This window comes from Marmota flaviventris, chromosome 17, assembly GCF_047511675.1.
Source record: "Marmota flaviventris isolate mMarFla1 chromosome 17, mMarFla1.hap1, whole genome shotgun sequence".
NCBI classification, from domain to species: Eukaryota; Metazoa; Chordata; class Mammalia; order Rodentia; family Sciuridae; genus Marmota; species Marmota flaviventris.
The window spans coordinates 14,732,494-14,752,013 of NC_092514.1; the positions used below are offsets into that span (position 1 = coordinate 14,732,494).

The 19,520-nt window shown below is 36.6% G+C and overlaps 1 protein-coding gene across 1 annotated transcript in view; it reads right to left on the reverse strand.

The window, feature by feature from the left end:
- Nucleotides 1-19,520, reverse strand: part of LOC139702433 (serine/threonine-protein kinase ULK2-like) — a 110,870-nt gene that overhangs the window by 17,050 nt on the left and 74,300 nt on the right. The window contains 6 exon segments of the mRNA XM_071603536.1: nt 3,677-3,780; nt 4,278-4,465; nt 4,777-5,063; nt 6,604-6,684; nt 8,301-8,321; nt 8,324-8,445. Coding sequence (XP_071459637.1) covers nt 3,677-3,780; nt 4,278-4,465; nt 4,777-5,063; nt 6,604-6,684; nt 8,301-8,321; nt 8,324-8,445 — 803 coding nt within the window.

The following is a 19,520-nucleotide window of genomic DNA, read 5'->3' on the forward strand; positions in this document are numbered from 1 at the left end:
TTGAACTTACAATCTTCCTGCTTCTGCCTTCCAAATCTCGGGGATCACAGGTGTGTGCCACTGCTCCTAGCTTGTATATCTAGTTTTCCAAATACCATTTATTGAACAGGCTATCCTTTCTTCACTGTATGTTCTTGGCACTGCAATATGCAATTCACTGGAGAGACAAACTGCTCAGGTGAAGATGATTACAGCAACACAGTAATTTAAGCAGATATTCATAATAGTTAAACTCACTGCAATAGTATCAAGTAGCTATGAAATTATTAAAGTAGTACCGTATATGCTATAGTTAACTTTATGCTTTTTATGATTTAATACTGCATTTTTATGTTTGTTTATATTTCTCTCAATAGTAAAGGCAGCCTTGTACATTTTTTCAGTATCTTTGATCAGTTTTAACTTTTCAAAATAGATTGTGTATATTTTATGGTGATAAATGATAAAATAGACTTTTATATACATGTATTTTATGCATTCATGCTACACCTGATTTAATTTTTTCAATATTTTTAGGCTACATGATTTGTCTTTTAAGTTTTTATCAAACTGTTGTAAATCTAAAAAAAAAAAAAAAAAATTTGTGTATATGTGTATAAATGGACCCAGATAGTTCAAAACTATGTTGATCAAGGGCCAACTGTACAGTGAACAGAACCTTGGAGAAACATGAGACACAATTGAGTATACCAATATAAAAATAATGAGAATTTAAGAAGAAACAGGAATAGAAAAAAATATCCAAATAAAGAATGGCTAAATACTTTAAAAATTTGATAAAAACACTAATCTACATATCAAAAAAGTTCAAGAATTTCCAAGGAGAATAAAAGCAAATACCCAAAATCATCACAGTAACCAGTGAAAGACACAAACCTTGAGAATAGAAAGAAAAAAATAATTTGTCAAAAAAGAAATCAAATAAGAGTAACAGATAACTTATGAGCAGAAACTGTGGAAGCCAGAAGGCAGTGGGATGGCATATTTAAACTACTGAAACAAAAAACTATCAACCATGAATCTTCTTTTCCTCCAGTAGTGGGGATTAAACACAGGGCTCTTACTAAATTGCAGAATCTAGCCTCAAACTTGAGATCCTCCTGAGTTGCTGGAATTACAGATATGCATTACCATGACTGACTGGGAATCTTTTATGAATCAAAACTCTTTCAAAAGTGAAACCAAAAAGATATCCCAAAATGTCTAAACAAAAGCTGAGATAATTTATTGCTAGCAGACCTGTTATTCTAACAAGAAAAACCAAGGAAAGTTCTTCAAGCCTAAAGTAAATGACCCCAGAAAGTAATTTTATCTGAGTGAAGAGAAACAAAAGAACACAGATAAAGGTAAATATATAATTATAAAACATTATAACTGCATCATTTTCTCCTTTATTCTCTTACTATTTAAAAAGCAACTGTATGATTTAAAAAGCAACTGTATAAAACAACATATCTATCTATCTATCTATCTATCTATCTATCTATCTATCTATCTATCTAATTGCATTGTTGGACCTAAATAGAAATGGAATATAGGAGGCAGATGGGAGCAGAGCTTTCTTGCAGTAAAAAAGTGACACCAGATGACAACTCAAATCCATAAAAGCAAATGGAGAGAACAAGAAATGGTAAATAAGAAGGTAAGATAACTATAAAGAAAACCATGTTTTCTTTTCCTACGGCAGCTTCTTTAAAAGACATAACATACAAAGTAATAATATAATAATGTATCACTGAGTTTCTATATAATAATAACAATAGCACTAAAAAAAGAAAGCAAAAATATAGTACTTAAAGAGGGAAGAATTATTTAGGAGTAATGTTTCTGTTTCACTGGAATCCAGTTAGTATAAATCTTAAGTCAACTGTGATAACTTACCATGATTATTATAAGCCCAAAAGCAACTAGGAAGAAAAGAACTAAATCAGGCACAGTGGCACATGCCTGTAATCCCAGTGTCTCAGGAAGCTGAGGCAGGAGGACAGCAAATTCAAGCCCAGCCTCAGCAATTTAGCAAGATCTTGACTCAAAATAAAAAATAAAAAGGGTTGGGGATGGGACTCAGTGGAGAGCATTACAAAGCATGTGTGAGGAGGCACTGGGTTCAATCCTCATCACCACAAAAAATAAATAAAGATACTATGTCCATCTACAATTTTTTTTTGGGGGGGGGGTACAGGGATTGAACTCAGGAGCATTCGACCACTGAGCCACATCCCCAGACCTATTTCGGATTTTATTTAGAGATAGGGTCTCAATGAGTTGCTTGGTGCCTCACTTGCTGAGGTTGGCTTTCAACTTGAGATCTGCCCGCCTCAGCCTCCCGGGCTGCTGGGATTACAGGCATGCATCACCATGCCTGGCCACTCTGTCATTTTAAATAAAGGGCTGGGGATGGAGCTTAGTAGTAAAGCATCCCTGGATTCAATCCTAAAAGGAAGGAAGAAAGGAAGATAGAAGTGACAAGCATCATTAAGGGGACCAAAATATGAAACTAGGAAATATTCACTTAATGCAAAAGGAAAAAAAAAAGAAAAAGAAAACAAGCCAGGCGTGGTGATGTACACCTATAATCCCAGCAACTTGGGAGGCTCAGGTAGGAAGATCACAAAGATCAGCAACTTAGTGAAGCCCTAAACAATTTAGCAAGACCTGGTCATAAGATAAAAAATTAAAAGGAGCTGAGGATGTGACTCAGTGGTTAAGCACCCCTGTGCTCAAGCCCCAGTACCAAAAACTGAGAAAAGAAACCAAAAAGTAAAATGTATAGGTAAAAACAACTGTGTTGATGATACTAACATGTAAACAAATTAAATAATCTAAACAACAGGTGGAGATTGTCAGATTAAGGAGACCCAACTCTGTGTTTACAGAGGACATACTTTAGTGTCAACGATACAGCAAGGCTGAAAGTAAAAAAAAAAAAAAATGGGAAATGACACCATGCAAACAACCATCATAAGAATTACACCGGCCTTCTCTTCAAAAACCTTGCAGACAAGAAGAGAGCACTGTGAAATATCCCTTTGGATTAGAAACCACATTCAATCAGATATTTTGTTGGCCCAGGTACTTTGTCCTTTAGATATTCAGAAGTGAGTCAATTTAAAAATCAGAGAAAATAAGAACAAAGAAGTTACAATAGACTCCAAATTTTAATATACATAATAATTACCTAGGGATTCCCAGAATCCATCCGCAGAAAATTTGGTTAAGCAAGTCTAGGTTAGGGTCTGGAACATCCATTTTGTTTTTGTTTTTGTTTGTGATAAATAGTTCACAAAATCTAGATGTGAGTGTCTATGGATGTAACAGTCCCTAAAACAACTATGAAAGGTTTAGAGATCTCAGTAATCAGACCTTTATAGGATCAAGTTGCTGTCAAAGAAATGCTCAGGAGTACATGTGTTTTTAGGCTAACTTTGGCCTATAAAATCTTACTAATAAAAAACATTTTTGGAAGGAATTTCTTCCAATTCAAAGGCTGCTGATCATCAAGATACCAAATAAGCCTCTGTCATCATAGATATGAGAAATGACTGCCAATACTTTAAGATTATACATCTGAGTTGTTTTAAGCCACCAGTTTGTGATGATTTATCACAAGAGTAATAAGAAACTAATGCATATACTTACAAATTACCTACCTAAAAAGAAACTAGATTTTTCTTACCTATATCCATAGGCCGTTCTGTATTTAAACTATCAGTGCTGCCCTGGTGTCCACCTAAAGATGCCTTTACTTGTTGATCTGATAACTTCCCAGTACTGACAGATCTAAAAAGAACAGTGATGCTATTAATGGGAAATTCACTTTTTAAAAATAGAAGGGTTAATAGGACATTATAAAGCAAGGACACAAAAAAATCGATGCCAAACAATTCAAGGTAAAGATAAACTTCCATAACAAAAAAGACAGGGGCCGGGGTTGTGGCTCAGCGGCAAAGCGCTCGCCTAGTGCATGCGAGGCCCTAGGTTCAATCCTCAACACCACATAAAAATAGATGAATGAAGCAAAGGTATTGTGTCCAACTATAAGTAAAAAATAAACAAATAAAATAAAAGACAGAAATAAAATGTTCAAATTCAGGGAAAAGCTCTGTATTCACACAGTTATAGTAAGTTTTCGGACCTTCTGAAGTACACCATGTGCATTAACAATCATATAGCTTATGCTGGCTACTAATGTAGTCTGGTTGCTTTTATAACAAAAATGTACTTATTTTGCTATTTCAGTTTTCATTTTTAAGATTAGAGAAGAAACAATATCTTACCTGCCAAACACTGCTTTGTTCTGTTGTTCAAATCGATGCCTCTCACTTCCTTGTACCAAAAGGCAATGGGAACATTCCCATGGGTCGTTCCCATCTTTGGACTGCCCTTCAGCAGGCCCATGACGAGTAACCAAGGCTAACAGGTTGGAAGATGCTTGTGTTTTAGGGATTTTGAAAGGAGCTGTGGTCTAAACAAACATATGTAAACTAGTTAATATGATGTATAAATTTTGGCAGGCTTTTAAGTTAGTCAGACTAGATTCAAACATTGGCTCTTCCATTTACAGCCTGTGTGATCTTGGACAGTTCTTTAAGCTCTCTAAATCTCAATTTCCTTTTCTGAAGATTAATGAGATCATGCACATAAAGCATTCAACAAATATTTACACAGTGCCTGGTGCATAGTAAGTAAGTGCTCATTAAAATTATGGTTATCTTATATTCTTTCCATAAAGTACTAAAGCAGTTCATGATCTACAAAAAGATTTAAGGAACACACCTTAGTAGGAGAACCAATGATTGTTGGTAAAGGAGTTTTAAAGAACCAATCAGAACTCCGTGGAGAAGATCCCATATGCTTGGTGGGAGATGTTCCAAGGCTGCCAGGCCGACTGGGCTGAGGTGAGTAGTTGTATCCAGCCCCAGTATGGGATGGGCACACAGGGTCAGAGTGCTGTTTTCTTAGCTTCTGTTTGTTCTGATAGATGTCAGTAAGGGTAGGGGCGCTCTGCAGTCTAGCACCCAATAAGAGAGACTGTGGTGACTGAGCCTGTGGCACTGGAGAACCTACCAAGAAAATGAATGAAAAGGTTAACCAATAGTGAAGTATACAGCAAAAACTTGGGAAACAAGAGGGCAAGTTTTAAAATGAGAATTCTGATGAATGTCTTATTCTTTTTAAAGTATTTTTAGTTGTAGATGGGACACAATAGTTTTATTTATTTATTTTTATGTGGTGCTGAGGATCAAACCCAGTGCCTCACACGTACTAGGCAAGTGCTCTATCTCGGAAATACATGCCGGGCATGAGATGAAATATATTGATGATGAATATATGAGCTATTTTTGTCAAGAGCTAACAACTCAGATTAATGCAAGGTCTAAAGGGATTATGTAGTAAATAGTTAAAGTTAATGAAAACAACAAACGGCAACATTAAATTTCTGTTCTTGTTTTTTTTGTTTGTTTTGTTTTGTTTTTTTTTGGTACTGGGGATTGAACTCAGAGGCACTCAACCTCTAAGCCACATCCCCAGCCCTATTTTGTATTTTCTTTAGAGACAGGGTCTCACTGAGTTGCTTAGTGCCTTGCTAAGTTGCTGAGACTGGCTTTGAACTTGCAATCCTTCTGCCTCCTGAGCCTCTGGGATCACAGGCATATGCCACAGCACCTGGTTATTGGTTCTTTTTAGTTATCTATAATGATTCATTTTAACATAGTTTTAAACACAGAATATAATTTGCTCTAATTCAGTCTCCAGTGCTTCCCTTTTCCTTCTTCTCCTTCCTTCCCTGTTTCCTTCCCTCTATTCTATTGATCTTTCTGCTATTATTATTTTTTTAATTAGTGTCTTGTGGATTCACATGAGATTCACTGTGGTATATTCATATACGTACATAGGAAAGTTAGGTCAGATTCATTCCACTGTCCTTCCCTTATTCCATCCCTCTCCCTCCCTCTCAATCCCCCTCCTAAACTCCATGATCTTCTGTTTTGATGGAATTCCCACCTCCCCCCATCTTTTAATTTTCCCCCTTTTTTTGGATTAACTTCCACATATCAGAAAAAAAAATTCACCCTTTAATTTTCTGAATCTAGTTTATTTCATTTAGCATGATAGTCTCCAGTTCCATCTATTTACCAGCAAATGCCATAATAAAATTTCACTTTCTAAATTATCATCTGTAACAATGACCAAAATTTATCTAATTGTCTAATTCCTTTGACTATTTTCTTTATTTTTTTAATATATATGTTTTTATGGCTTTACTTTATTTATTTTTAATGTGGTGCTGAGGATCGAACCCTGTGCTAGGCAAGCACTCAAGATTCTAAAAATCAGGGGCTGGGGTTGTGGCTCAGTGGTAGAGCGCTCGCCTAGCATGTGCGAGGCCCTGGGTTCGATCCTCAGCACCACTTAAAAAAATAAAATAAAGGTATTATGTCCATCTACAACTAAAAAACATTTTAAAAAAAGATTCTAAAAATCAGGATAGCATTGGAAATATTTCTTACCAATGCTGTCCTTTTGATAAGGCTAGAAATACAAAATAAGTCCATTCATAATAAAATTCAAATTTCTAATATACCAAATGTATTTTCCTACCTGAAGAGTTTCTACTTATGGATTCATGGCCCTGAGAATGTCCACAACAGCACTGACTAAACTGCTCAGGAATGGTACCAACTATGAAGTGAGACATGGAGAAAAGAAGAATAAATTATTCAAAAAACTAATTAAGAATGGAAACAGGCAATGCATGCAAAAATTGCTTGGTACATAATTTGCAAAAATTATCAAAAATTTAGTTGAACCAGTACTTACTGAATAACCAATATGCTAGGCAGTAGGTAAGCTAAGATAAAAAGTACCATATACATCCATCCTTGAAACAAAATCATTAGGAAAAAAGTCTAAATAAATAAATAAATGTCTATATAGACATGTAAGAGTTTATACAAAGTGCTTGGGGATTGTGGAGCTGCAGGACACAGATGACAGCCCAGCAGCTGTCCCTATGGATTCACATTTGTCTGAAGCCAGGCTTCCCCCAGGGGTCAACAACTGATTCAGGCATGTTGAGAGTGGGTCATAGAATTCCTCTGACAGACCAGTGCTTAGGGCTATTCCCATAGTATGGTTAAAACTTTCTTAGACCTATGCTATAGTCTCAGACTTTTCTTGCCTTATTGTCTCCCTTATTACCCTCCTTTCCCAGGTGTCAGACCTGAATCTTGGTCTGAGGACCCTCCCTGGCTCCCTACTTCCCTCAGCCTCTTACATACCTAATACCTTCTTTGCATCCACCTTCCCGAAAACCCAAACTGACACAGAGGGAGAATCCGGGACAGTACCAGGGAATTTAAACAGACAAGAGACATACCTAAAACAAGAAGGAGCAATGTCCTTGTGATAAAGCAATAAGCAGAGATTAGATACTAAGGACCTTTTCACTGACATGCAAGGATAATCTTTGTCTTTGGAGACCCTGGAGTGCCAAGATTTTGTTTAAAGATTTTTCAGCTGAAATCACTGCAACAAGTGATAAGGCAATTTAAACATTACACACACACACACACACACACACACACACACACACACCACACACATCATCTTGGGGTTCCTGGGGGACTACCTACAACCCTGCTCTGTCTACTAAGATTTCAGCAGCTTTAACTATAGATGGGGCTCCTCTGTACCATCTGTTCTTCCCACTACCTCATGGTGTTTCTCACAGATACTGCCCTCAGTGGCTTTGTTCTCACACATTTTCTGAGTTTGAGCATTTTGACTCTTACATTTCACTATTTGGTCTCTTTGGTTTTCGGCTTGGTAGGGTTTCTTTTGTTGCTTTGTTTAAGGTTCTGTTTCCAAAATCATTTTCTAGGCAAAATGGGGAGATATGTAACAAAGCTGCTACTATACTCCTATTAGAGCTGGAAGGTTGTGTAGTGAATGTGACTCAGAGATGCAATGTTAATTCTCATGTGTCTGAGCAATAAGAAAGATAGGCATTTTATGCACTTTAATCTAGAGTTTCTAACATTGTATTTGGATGCCAAAGCCAATGAGGATGCTTTTGACATGTAAAATTAATTTATATTATTATATTTTCAACATCAATCCTAACAGATTTATGTAGAGATTCTCAAGGAGGAACTGGGAATAGGGTAGTGGAGGAGGGATGGCCTCAAATCAGCTCAGAATCACTGCCATGATGAATCAATGTCCCTAAAAATAATATTTCATACCAAATTTGTTACAGAGAAGATTAAAAAACAATTGCTTTAAACTCTCCTTACCCAAAGGGGAAGGTGAATAGGCCTAGAAGACCCAATAGACAGTCTTCGTCCAACTGTCTGAGCTGTGTCTGCTGGTGCAGGGGAGCCAGATCCCAACCAGAGGAAGCCCATGGGACTGGTGTTAGACCTTCGTACCACAGCAGATCTAAAGAGAAAAAGAGAATTATTCCTTCTCTGGCAGGTTCTAGGATTTCTTCTTTATTTCTGTTTTTTTTCCCCCTCCCTAAAATTTTCTAACAATAAGCCACAAAGAAGAGCTTTTAAAAACAGGTAACAGTCACATGGAACAAATATAAAATATAAAATGATATAAGGTAAAGTCTACCTATCCCCACTGATAAATTCTAAATATTTTCCCAATCTACTGGAAAGGTTACCACTGTTTTTTATAGTGTATCTTTCCTGAGTTCCTTAATGTACACACAAGCACTTTCACCTTGTTTCAACACCAAAGGTGATATATTACATACCAATTATTTTCTTTTTTGGGTGGGGGGCAGTTACCAGAGATTGAACTCAAGGGCACTGGACCACTGAGCCATGTCCTCAGCCCTATTTTGTATTTTATTTAGAGACAGGGTCTCATTGATTTGCTTAGCACATCACTGTAGCTGAGGCTGGCTTTGAACTCACAATCTCCTGCCTCAGCCTCCCGAGGCGCTGAGATTACAGGCGTGTGCCACTGTACCTGGTTACCAATTATTTTCAATCTTGTGGGTCCTAGGTCCAAAGATCCCAGAGCATTTTGTTTATGTAACCTTATGTATTGATCTTAATGTATTCAAAATAAAATTCAGAAATTTAAAATTTTATAAATTCACTAAAAATAATTAACATTACATTTAATATAATATTATGAAAATATGTATTTTTCCAAAACAAATTAGCATGACATTATTATACATTTCTGCAAATCTCTAATATCTGGTTTAACAGAAGACATTTGGATTCTCACAACTGATTCTGCAGTCTGTTACACAATATGTCATTCTAAGGTAAGTTTTCCATGAAGAAGATCCAGCCTAACACACATATGTACAGAAAAAGGAAGGAGTATTTCAGTCTTTTCAAATCAATGATACTCTTCTTTTTGATACTAAACCAAACCTCAATAAGTGTTGGTTTTATCTAAAAGATTAGTTTGGTTGCAATGGGGAATCTGAAACTATCTCCTTGAACTCTTTCTTTTTTTAACAAGGGATTGAACCCAGGGGCACTTAACCACTGAGCCACATCTCTAGCCCTTCTTTATATTTTATTTAGAAACAGGGTCTTGCTGAGTTGCTTAGGGCCTAAGTTGTTGAGGCTGGCTTTGAACTTGTGATCCTCCTGCCTCAGCTTCCTGAGCTACTGGGATTACAGGTGTTATGGGCCAAATTATATGTGCCTTGACCAGACAAAATCCATTTTACCCCAAGACTCCATTTAATAAAAGAAATGCTTCTCCTATGAGAAAACACTGCCTCTGCCACCTCCTGCTGAGCACACACATAACAATGTATGGCAGTTAAAAAATTTTTATGTATTATTAAGAAATGCATTTCTAAGATGTTGTTTTTTTGTTCCCATTTTTCTTGGGCAGTATACTATACCCCGAACTGGATCATTCAGACCTACTTCCTAGGCTGCTATGATGTTGACTTACTGGTAGCTTGTAGGTTTTGGCTATAAAGAAGATACCCTGCCTTGTGCAAGGGGTCAAGGGGAGCAAAGTCGACTTGGTCACTGTCCCTTGGCCTGCAAACGAATAAAGTCCCATGTCCTGCTTCAAGACTGACTCGGTGATTTATTTCAAACATACCACAACATTTAGTCAGGGTTATGGCTTCCAGGCACACAGGGATTTAGAGGTGCTCTCCTTTCTAGTTGTGGGATCTCTTGGTCTTCTGAGGGTCTAGGCTTTCTGTAGTGACCGATTTGAGCCTGCCCATGAGGGAGGATGTGCAACTGCATGTGTTTGGAGGTACCTCATCTGTTCTCTCCTTTTGATGTTTCGCAGGGTGTATGAGGAGATCCAGGGCTGTGACCCAGAGGGCCGATAAACAGACTGTGATCTTCATGGTCTGACATCTGGGTATTGGAGGAAAGAGTGTCTTATCCATGCTCTGTCTCTTACCTAAATCCAGAGAGCCAATAAATAGACCATGGTGACTGTCTGGTGTCTGGGGGATGGAAGACAGGATATTGGTCTGTTTGTACATGTCTATCTCTGTTGGTCCACATCTGTTTCTTGTTTGTTCATGAATTTTTGCCTATTGTTTTAATTGTTAGCCTTGTCATGGGAAATCTAATCCAAACCTGGCCTGATTACCAACTGAGAAAAAAATGGTTAAAAAGCCCTAGCTCACTAAAGCTTACATTGGAAAGTGAACAACTACTGACAGACTCAGCAGGGGACCAATCTGAAAACTTCTCCCTGGCTACAGCTCAGGGAGAAAAATGATTTCAGGGTTGTCTTTCTCTGTCACTCTCTTTCTCACTCTCTCATGCTAAAATAATTAACGGCCATATCATTTTGTCTAGGAAAAAACTCTCAGGCCTACATTTGGCTTTTGCCTCTTAGTCAACCCCAGATATTCACAGAAAACTCCCAAACCTTAAAGGATTTGCAGTCATGAATACCTCTCAACTATTAGAGGCAGCCCAAAGGTTTTTCAACAATCATGACAGCCCAGCTGATAAAGCTGCACAACACCAGGATAAAAATTTTGGTGGCTGCTGTCCAAGAGACCAGACAAACCATTTTAGAATCAGATTTGATAGAGAGAGAGAGAGAGAGACAGACAGACAGACAGACAGACAGACTGACTTCTGGGCCCCTATGAGTCCACAAGCCCTCATTTCTTTTTTTGAACTCTTTTCACCTCTGATGAGCAAGACCACAGAGGACAGAGGCCTGGTAGGCTTTTAAAATTCTGTATTTTTTGAGCTCATCATTTTGATCCAGCATGCCTAGGTTAATGTGTTTTTCTGATCAGACCTATTTTATCCAACTATAGAGGTTCTTTTTTACATTCTGCTTCATTCAGAGGCCAGTTTTTTTTTGTTGTTGTTGTTTTTTTCCAGATTTGGTATATCCATTGGACAGAATAGGCACAATGCCTAAATCCAACGGAAATGTTTTATTTTGAAATCCTACGAAAAATAAATAAATGCACTCTGTCACAAATCATATTCATCTTCATACTAGCCCAGTAGCAAAATGTAATGTTTAAGCTTCTTTGCACAGGAAGGAGCCCATGAAGAAAGAATAAAGTGTCTAAAACTTTCTAAAGTCACAGGCCAATTTACAAGGGTTAGCTCTCAATCTAATAGGTTGGTGTGAGTATACTATGCATACAACCAGAGATATGAAAAACTGAGCTCTATATAGGTAAAAATTGTAAGGCATTCCACTGTTATGTATAAATTTAAAAATTAATTAATTCAAAAAAATAAGCTACAAGGCCTTTGTTTTTTGTGTGTGTGTATGTGTGTGTATATATTATACATACATATATATATATATATATATATATATATATATATATATATATATATATATACACCAGTTAATTTTCATGTCTACATGTGTTTAGAAAATATAAAATGGTTTTAAATTGCTTTGTGCCATCATTGGGAAAAAGGTAACGAAGAGTTAGAAGTCCCAACAGGTATAAACAAATAAAAGTCAAGATATCTTTAAAGTTACTAACTCACAGTTTGTATTTTTTTTTCTAGATGGTCAAACAACTGATAAATTGTTGATGTCTACAAAATGTCTAATATCCATTGTTTCTAGGATTTTTCTTCAATAAGGAAGAGATGGCTGATGCTGTTCAATACACTTGTCTGATATCTTGGTTTTTAAAAATAAGTAAATTAGATTTGACACACCTGAGATTAATCATAAATGTATTTGTTAAAAACATCTGATTAATTTACAAAGTTAAAATACTGTTACTCTTAACTCCTTAAATTCCATAGGGTAATATAATTAAATATTATTGGTATTTTCACAAACTGATAATAAAAAAATGTTCTAGGTATTAAAATATATTTAATAAAATATGGGAAAAAACACTTCTAGGTAAGAAAGTCTTTATGTGGTAAAAATAAAGTTGTAATACATCTACATAAACAAGAGAGTCTAATTAAGTGATAAAAAGGTCTGTATAAATAAAAGGCAAATTTCAAAAAAAAAAAAAAGGTTTGTGTGTAACTAAGTTGATTATAAATAACACAAATCAGTTAAAGCTCCAGGTTTTTCCCCAAGATCAAATATTAATGTACTAATATAAACCAAAGTTTAATCTGTTAAAATAACAAGAATTTCTTAAAACATTAATTTACTCCTAACATTGTGTCTGTTATATTTCATTCTCTAGAGCAACTAGTCTGAAAAAATTAGGGTTTGTACAACTCTGATTAAACAACAACTATTATTTTAGAGTATTATACATTACAAAGTCTAAATTTTCTTTAAAAGCTAAACTAGGTTAATAAAAAACATCAATGTAATTATGATGCTATTAATCTTCTTTACATATTAAATGTATTCATATCTTCCAGGTATACACGTCTTTAAAGTAAAAGGTTTAAAAGAGCATTTGGGAGCATTTATAAAATGGTATCTAAGAAAGAGGCAAAGATCAGTGGTTGAGTGCTCACCTTGCACATATGAGGCACTAGGTTTAAACCTCAGCACCACATAAAAATGAAATAAAGATACTGTGTACACCTACAACTAAAAAATAAATATTTTTTTAAAAAGAGCATTTTATCAAGCTGGTGTTCTCCAAACTGAAGTAGTCTGTAATTGTAATTTTAGGCTTATAAAAATAAGAAGTTTAATTGGAGATTTAGTTATATCATTTAATATTCTGTAATCAATGTTCTGTGATCAAGGGGATATAAAAAATTTAAAGGTATTTTCAAAAGACAATGAGAGATTGATCTGTTTAAAGGTTAAAAATGTAAAACAAAAATATTTTGCCACTTTTCCACACAAAAGAAAAACTTAAAAGCTCTCTCAGCCTTTGATTCATGTTTTAAATATAATGTTATATTGTGTTAACTAACATTTATATAGACTCAGGAAACAATATTATGTAAACTTTATAAAATGGATCTAAGAAAGAGGCAAAGATCAACTTCAGAACTAGAACGCTTCACCTAAGATTTGTGAAGAACCCCACCTTACCGGAGTAAAGGTTCTGCCTCCCACCTTACTACATGTTAGAATGGCTTCAAAATAGGCCAGGCTTCAGCTCATTTAAAGTTATATTCAAAAGATTGATATTTATTGTAAAAATTATTGTGATCTCAAACAGGGGATATAACATATAACCAGCCAAGGTTCAAGATTGTATACAAACTAAATATGCTTTTAGTCTTGTTAATTTCATTTTAAATTTTCCTTGCAAACTTTAACTGCTATCTGCTAATGCCTTATAATAACCTAAGTTAATGTGAGATATTAGGCCATCATCTATAGACAGTATATAATGCTAACTTCCAGTACTAATACAGACCCCAATTAAATAAAAGGGGTAAAAAATGACTGTAAAGCTTTAAACATTAAATTTAAAGCCCAGTATTCATACATTAAGACTTGTAGGACTGGGTTGCTGGATGTTTAAGACCAAGGCTTAAAGATTAAGGTTAAAATAAAAAGGGCCAACAAAACCAATATTTGGTTCTTGCCCTCTGAGTCAGCTTGAATCCAGGGGACAAAGGAACTTTTCATCAACTCTGGGTCACATGAACCTCCCAATCAGGGAGATTACTAGGACCCCCAAAAAGAAAGCTAATCAGTGCCCATACTGCAAAAGAGGAGGATAACTGGAAAATGCAGACATCCCTGACGCTTCCAAGGGAAGCCACATGGTCAGCAAAACCTTGAGTTATCCTGGTGGATGGCACTAGCAGAACTAAAGGCTGCTCATAAGTTCCCCAGAGTGACCCACAAGGGAACAAGTAACCCCCAAGGAAAAAGGTTAATTTGACCAGCTTCATCTTAAGCACCTAACAAAAAAACAGTTAAAACCAAAACACAGCCATTCCTGGACACTTATAAAACTACAGTTATCTTAATGTAACTTAGAATGTACACTTGGGTTAGCCCCCCCAAGAATAAATGAGACTGGAGGTGACAAAAGAGATTCTTAGGCAGGAGTGCCTGATAACTATCAAGAAAAACTGCCAGAGTCAGGAGTTTTTAGTCAGTTTAAGGCCTACAGATCTTCCCAACCTCCTACACAGATAGGCTTAATCAATGTTTGCTAGTATAATTATCTAGCCCTAAGTAACAAAGATAAGGGACCCCTATTAACCACACAGGTTGTGACAATAAAATATTTTATAAAAATCAGATGACATTAAGCAATTTAACCAAATGTTGTGTTTACTTTCCTGATAACTCTGGCAATGTTAAAGATTTACTTCCCAAATAAAGGCCATGTTAGGCTTTGTTAGGCCTTGTGATGGGAACAATTTCTCAGCTCTTCCACATCCTAAGGAAGAGATTATTGATTTCTATCATCTTTGTGATATTCATTGACATGTTCCAGATGCCCCAACATTTAATCTCATTTCAGTACTAATGTCTTTTTGTTTCTCTCTCATAGAAGCACCCACCCCTAGATGACTTTACAACCTGTTCTTCCCGAACCAGACTTTTAGCGTGGACCCCTTGACTGAACTGATTTCTAAAAGGGGACTCCAAACTGATTGCCCCACCCCACATCACCCCCCTCTCAGCTCAAAGCAGCAAGAGCAGTCATCGCCCTTTTCTCTACAGCATGAAAAATTCCCTAAAATTAGGAAAAGTAGACAAAAGAAAACAAAAATTAAAGAGTCAGTCAGTGTAGATATGTAATCAGATCAGATCACAAAAATAGAGGCCAGTTTGAGTCCAAAAATTTAGAAATTGCCTCTGGGGGATTAAAATGTTAATGCCTCCAGAGCCTTTCTTCCACACTCACCAAGATAACCTGCTCCTGTTGCTAAGTCTCTACAATAGGTTCAACTTAAAGCTCATAAATTCCTTTGAGAAAACCAGCCCCAAGAGACTACGTATCTCCAACAACCATTCTAGCCAGAAGACTAGTCTACATCAAATGGTTCCAAAAAAGAAGAACTAATATCCAGCTGGAGGGGACCTTATTCAGTTACTACCCCAAAGGACTCATAGCATGGTTTCACACCTGAGTCAAGACAACAAAAATGTCTCCTGCAGAAGATGGACAGCCCTCTGAGACCCCAACCACCCTCTAAAGATAAAACTGAAAAAAAATGATAATCATGTTTTTCCTCTTGTTCAGATTATGTTACAAGGCCCAAACTGCTAAAACAACATATTTTGTTAGTCAAGTAATATATATATATGTGTGGACATTATAATCCCTTACATAATCAGAAGGTAAATCAAGGGTTTGATTTTTTTTTCCAGAAAAGGGGAGAATGCTATGCCTTGACCAGACAAACTCCATTTTACCCTGAGACTCCATTTCATGTAAGAAATGCTTCTCCCATGAGAAAATCCCACCTCTGCCACCTCCTGCTGAGCACACCCTGTCTGACAATGCAGGGTGGTTAAAAAATGTTTCTGTTATTCTTATACAATGTATTATTAAGAAATGCATTTCGGGCTGGGGTTGTGGCTCAGTGACAAAACACTTGCCTCACACATGTGAGGCACTTGGATCCAAACCTCAGCACTACATAAAAATAGACAAAATAAAGATATTGTGTCCATGTATAACTAAAATATATTTTTAAAAAGAAAGAAATGCATTTGTAAGATGTTCCTTTTTAATTCCCATTTTTCTTGGGCAGTGTACTGTACCCTGAACTGAATCATTCAGACCCACTCCCTAGGTTGCTATGTATTGAATTACTGGTAGCTTGAGGGTTTTGACTGTAAAAGAGATACCCTGCCTTCTGCAAAGGGTCAAGGCGGGCAAAGTCAACTTGGTCACTTGGCATACCAGTGAATAAAGTCCCATATCCTGATTCAGGACTGCCAGTGATTTATTTCAAATGTGCTACAACACAAGAATACGGGCCACCATACCCAACCTCTGTGAACTCTTGCACTGTTACATTAAACTTCATTGTTCTGCAAAGTATCTTTCACTCTGAATGAACCTTTTATCTGTTCAATGATTTTTTTTAAATTTTTTATTGTTGGCTGTTCAAAACATTACATAGTTCTTGATATATCATATTTCACAATTTGATTCAAGTGGGTTATGAGCTCCCATTTTTACCCCGTATACAGATTGCAGAATCACATCAGTTGCACATCCATTGATTTACATATTGCCATACTAGTGTCTGTTGTATTCTGCTGCCTTTCCTATCCTCTACTATCCCCCCTCCCCTCCCCTCCCCTCCCCTCCCCTCCCCTCTTCTCTCTCTGCCCCCTCTACTGACATTCGTTTGTCCCCCTTGTATTATTTTTCCCCTTCCCCTCACTTCCTCTTGTATGTACTTTTGTATAACTCTGAGGGTCTCCTTCCATTTCCATGCATTTTCCCTTCTCTCTCCCTTTCCCTCCCACCTCTCATCCCTGTTTAATGTTAATCTTCTTCTCATGCTCTTCGACCCTACTCTGTTCTTAGTTACTCTCCTTATATCAAAGAAGACATTTGGCATTTGTTTTTTAGGGATTGGCTAGCTTCACTTAGCATAATCTGCTCTAATGCCATCCATTTCCCTGTAAATTCTATGATTTTGTCATTTTTTAATGCAGAGTAATACTCCATTGTGTATAAATGCCACATTTTTTTTTTATCCATTCATCCATTGAAGGGCATCTAGGTTGGTTCCACAGTCTAGCTATTGTGAATTGTGCTGCTATGAACATCGATGTAGCAGTGTCCCTGTAGCATGCTCTTTTTAGGTCTTTAGGGAATAGACCGAGAAGGGGAATAGCTGGGTCAAATGGTGGCTCCATTCCCAGCTTTCCAAGAAATCTCCATACTGCTTTCCAAATTGGCTACACCAATTTGCAGTCCCACCAGCAATGTACAAGTGTACCCTTTTCCCCACATCCTTGCCAGCACTTGTTGTTGTTTGACTTCATAATGGCTGCCAATCTAACTGGAGTGAGATGGTATCTTAGGGTGGTTTTGATTTGCATTTCTCTGACTGCTAGAGATGGTGAGCATTTTTTCATGTACTTGTTGATTGATTGTATGTCCTCCTCTGAGAAGTGTCTGTACAGGTCCTTGGCCCATTTGTTGATTGGGTTGTTTGTTCTCTTATTGTCTAATTTTTTGAGTTCTTTGTATACTCTGGATATTAGGGCTCTATCTGAAGTGTGAGGAGTAAAGATTTGTTCCCAGGATGTAGGCTCTCTATTTACCTCTCTTATTGTATCTTTTGCTGAGAAAAAACTTTTTAGTTTGAGTAAGTCCCATTTGTTGATTCTAGTTATTAACTTTTGTGCTATGGGTGTCCTATTGAGGAATTTGGAGCCCGACCCCACAGTATGTAGATCGTAGCCAACTTTTTCTTCTATCAGACGGCGTGTCTCTGATTTGATATCAAGCTCCTTGATCCATTTTGAATTAACTTTTGTGCATGGCGAGAGAAAGGGATTCAGTTTCATTTTGTTGCATATGGATTTCCAGTTTTCCCAGCACCATTTGTTGAAGATGCTATCCTTCCTCCATTGCATGCTTTTAGCCCCTTTATCAAATATAAGGTAGTTGTAGTTTTGTGGATTGGTTTCTGTGTCCTCTATTCTGTACCATTGGTCCACCCGCCTGTTTTGGTACCAGTACCATGCTGTTTTTGTTACTATTGCTCTGTAGTATAGTTTGAAGTCTGGTATCGCTATACCACCTGATTCACACTTCCTGCTTAGCATTGTTTTTGCTATTCTGGGTCTTTTATTTTTCCATATGAATTTCATGATTGCTTTCTCTATTTCTACAAGAAATGCCGTTGGGATTTTGATTGGCATTGCATTAAACCTATAGAGAACTTTTGGTAATATCGCCATTTTGATGATGTTAGTTCTGCCTATCCATGAACAGGGTATATTTTTCCATCTTCTAAGATCTTCTTCTATTTCTCTCTTTAGGGTTCTGAAGTTTTCATTGTATAAGTCTTTCACCTCTTTTGTTAGGTTGATTCCCAAGTATTTTATTTTTTTTGAAGATATTGTGAATGGAGTGGTTGTCCTCATTTCCATTTCAGAGGATTTGTCGCTGATATACAGGAATGCCTTTGATTTATGCGTGTTGATTTTATATCCTGCCACTTTCCTGAATTCATTTATTAGCTCTAATAGTTTCTTTGTAGACCCTTTTGGGTCTGCTAGGTATAGAATCATGTCATCTGCAAATAGTGATAATTTAAGTTCTTCTTTTCCTATTTTGATGCCTTTAATTTCTTTCGTCTGTCTAATTGCTCTGGCCAGTGTTTCGAGAACTATGTTGAACAGAAGTGGTGAGAGAGGGCATCCCTGTCTTGTTCCAGATTTTAGAGGGAATGCCTTCAATTTTTCTCCATTCAGAATGATGCTAGCCTGAGGCTTAGCATAGATTGCTTTTACAATATTGAGGTATGTTCCTGTTATCCCTAGTTTTTCTAGAGTTTTGAACATAAAGGGATGCTGTACTTTGTCGAATGCTTTTTCCGCATCTATCGAGATGATCATATGGTTCTTATTTTTAAGTCTATTGATGTGGTGAATAACATTTATTGATTTCCGTATATTGAACCAGCCTTGCATCCCAGGGATGAATCCTACTTGATCATGGTGCACAATTTTTTTGATATGTTTTTGTATCCGAGTGGCCAGAATTTTATTGAGGATTTTTGCATCTAGGTTCATTAGAGATATTGGTCTGTAGTTTTCTTTCTTTGAAGTGTCTTTGTCTGGTTTAGGTATCAGGGTGATGTTGGCCTCGTAGAATGAATTTGGAAGTTCTCCCTCTTTTTCTATTTCCCGAAGTAGCTTGAAAAGTATTGGTATTAGTTCCTCTTTAAAGGTTTTGTAAAACTCTGCTGTATACCCATCCGGGCCTGGGCTTTTCTTAGTTGGTAGTCTTTTGATGGTTTCTTCTATTTCCTCAATTGATATTGGTCTGTTTAGGTTGTCTATATCCTCCTGACTCAATCTGGGCAGATCATATGACTTAAGAAATTTATCTATGCCTTCACTATCTTCTAATTTATTGGAGTATAAGGATTCAAAATAATTTTTGATTATCTTCTGTATTT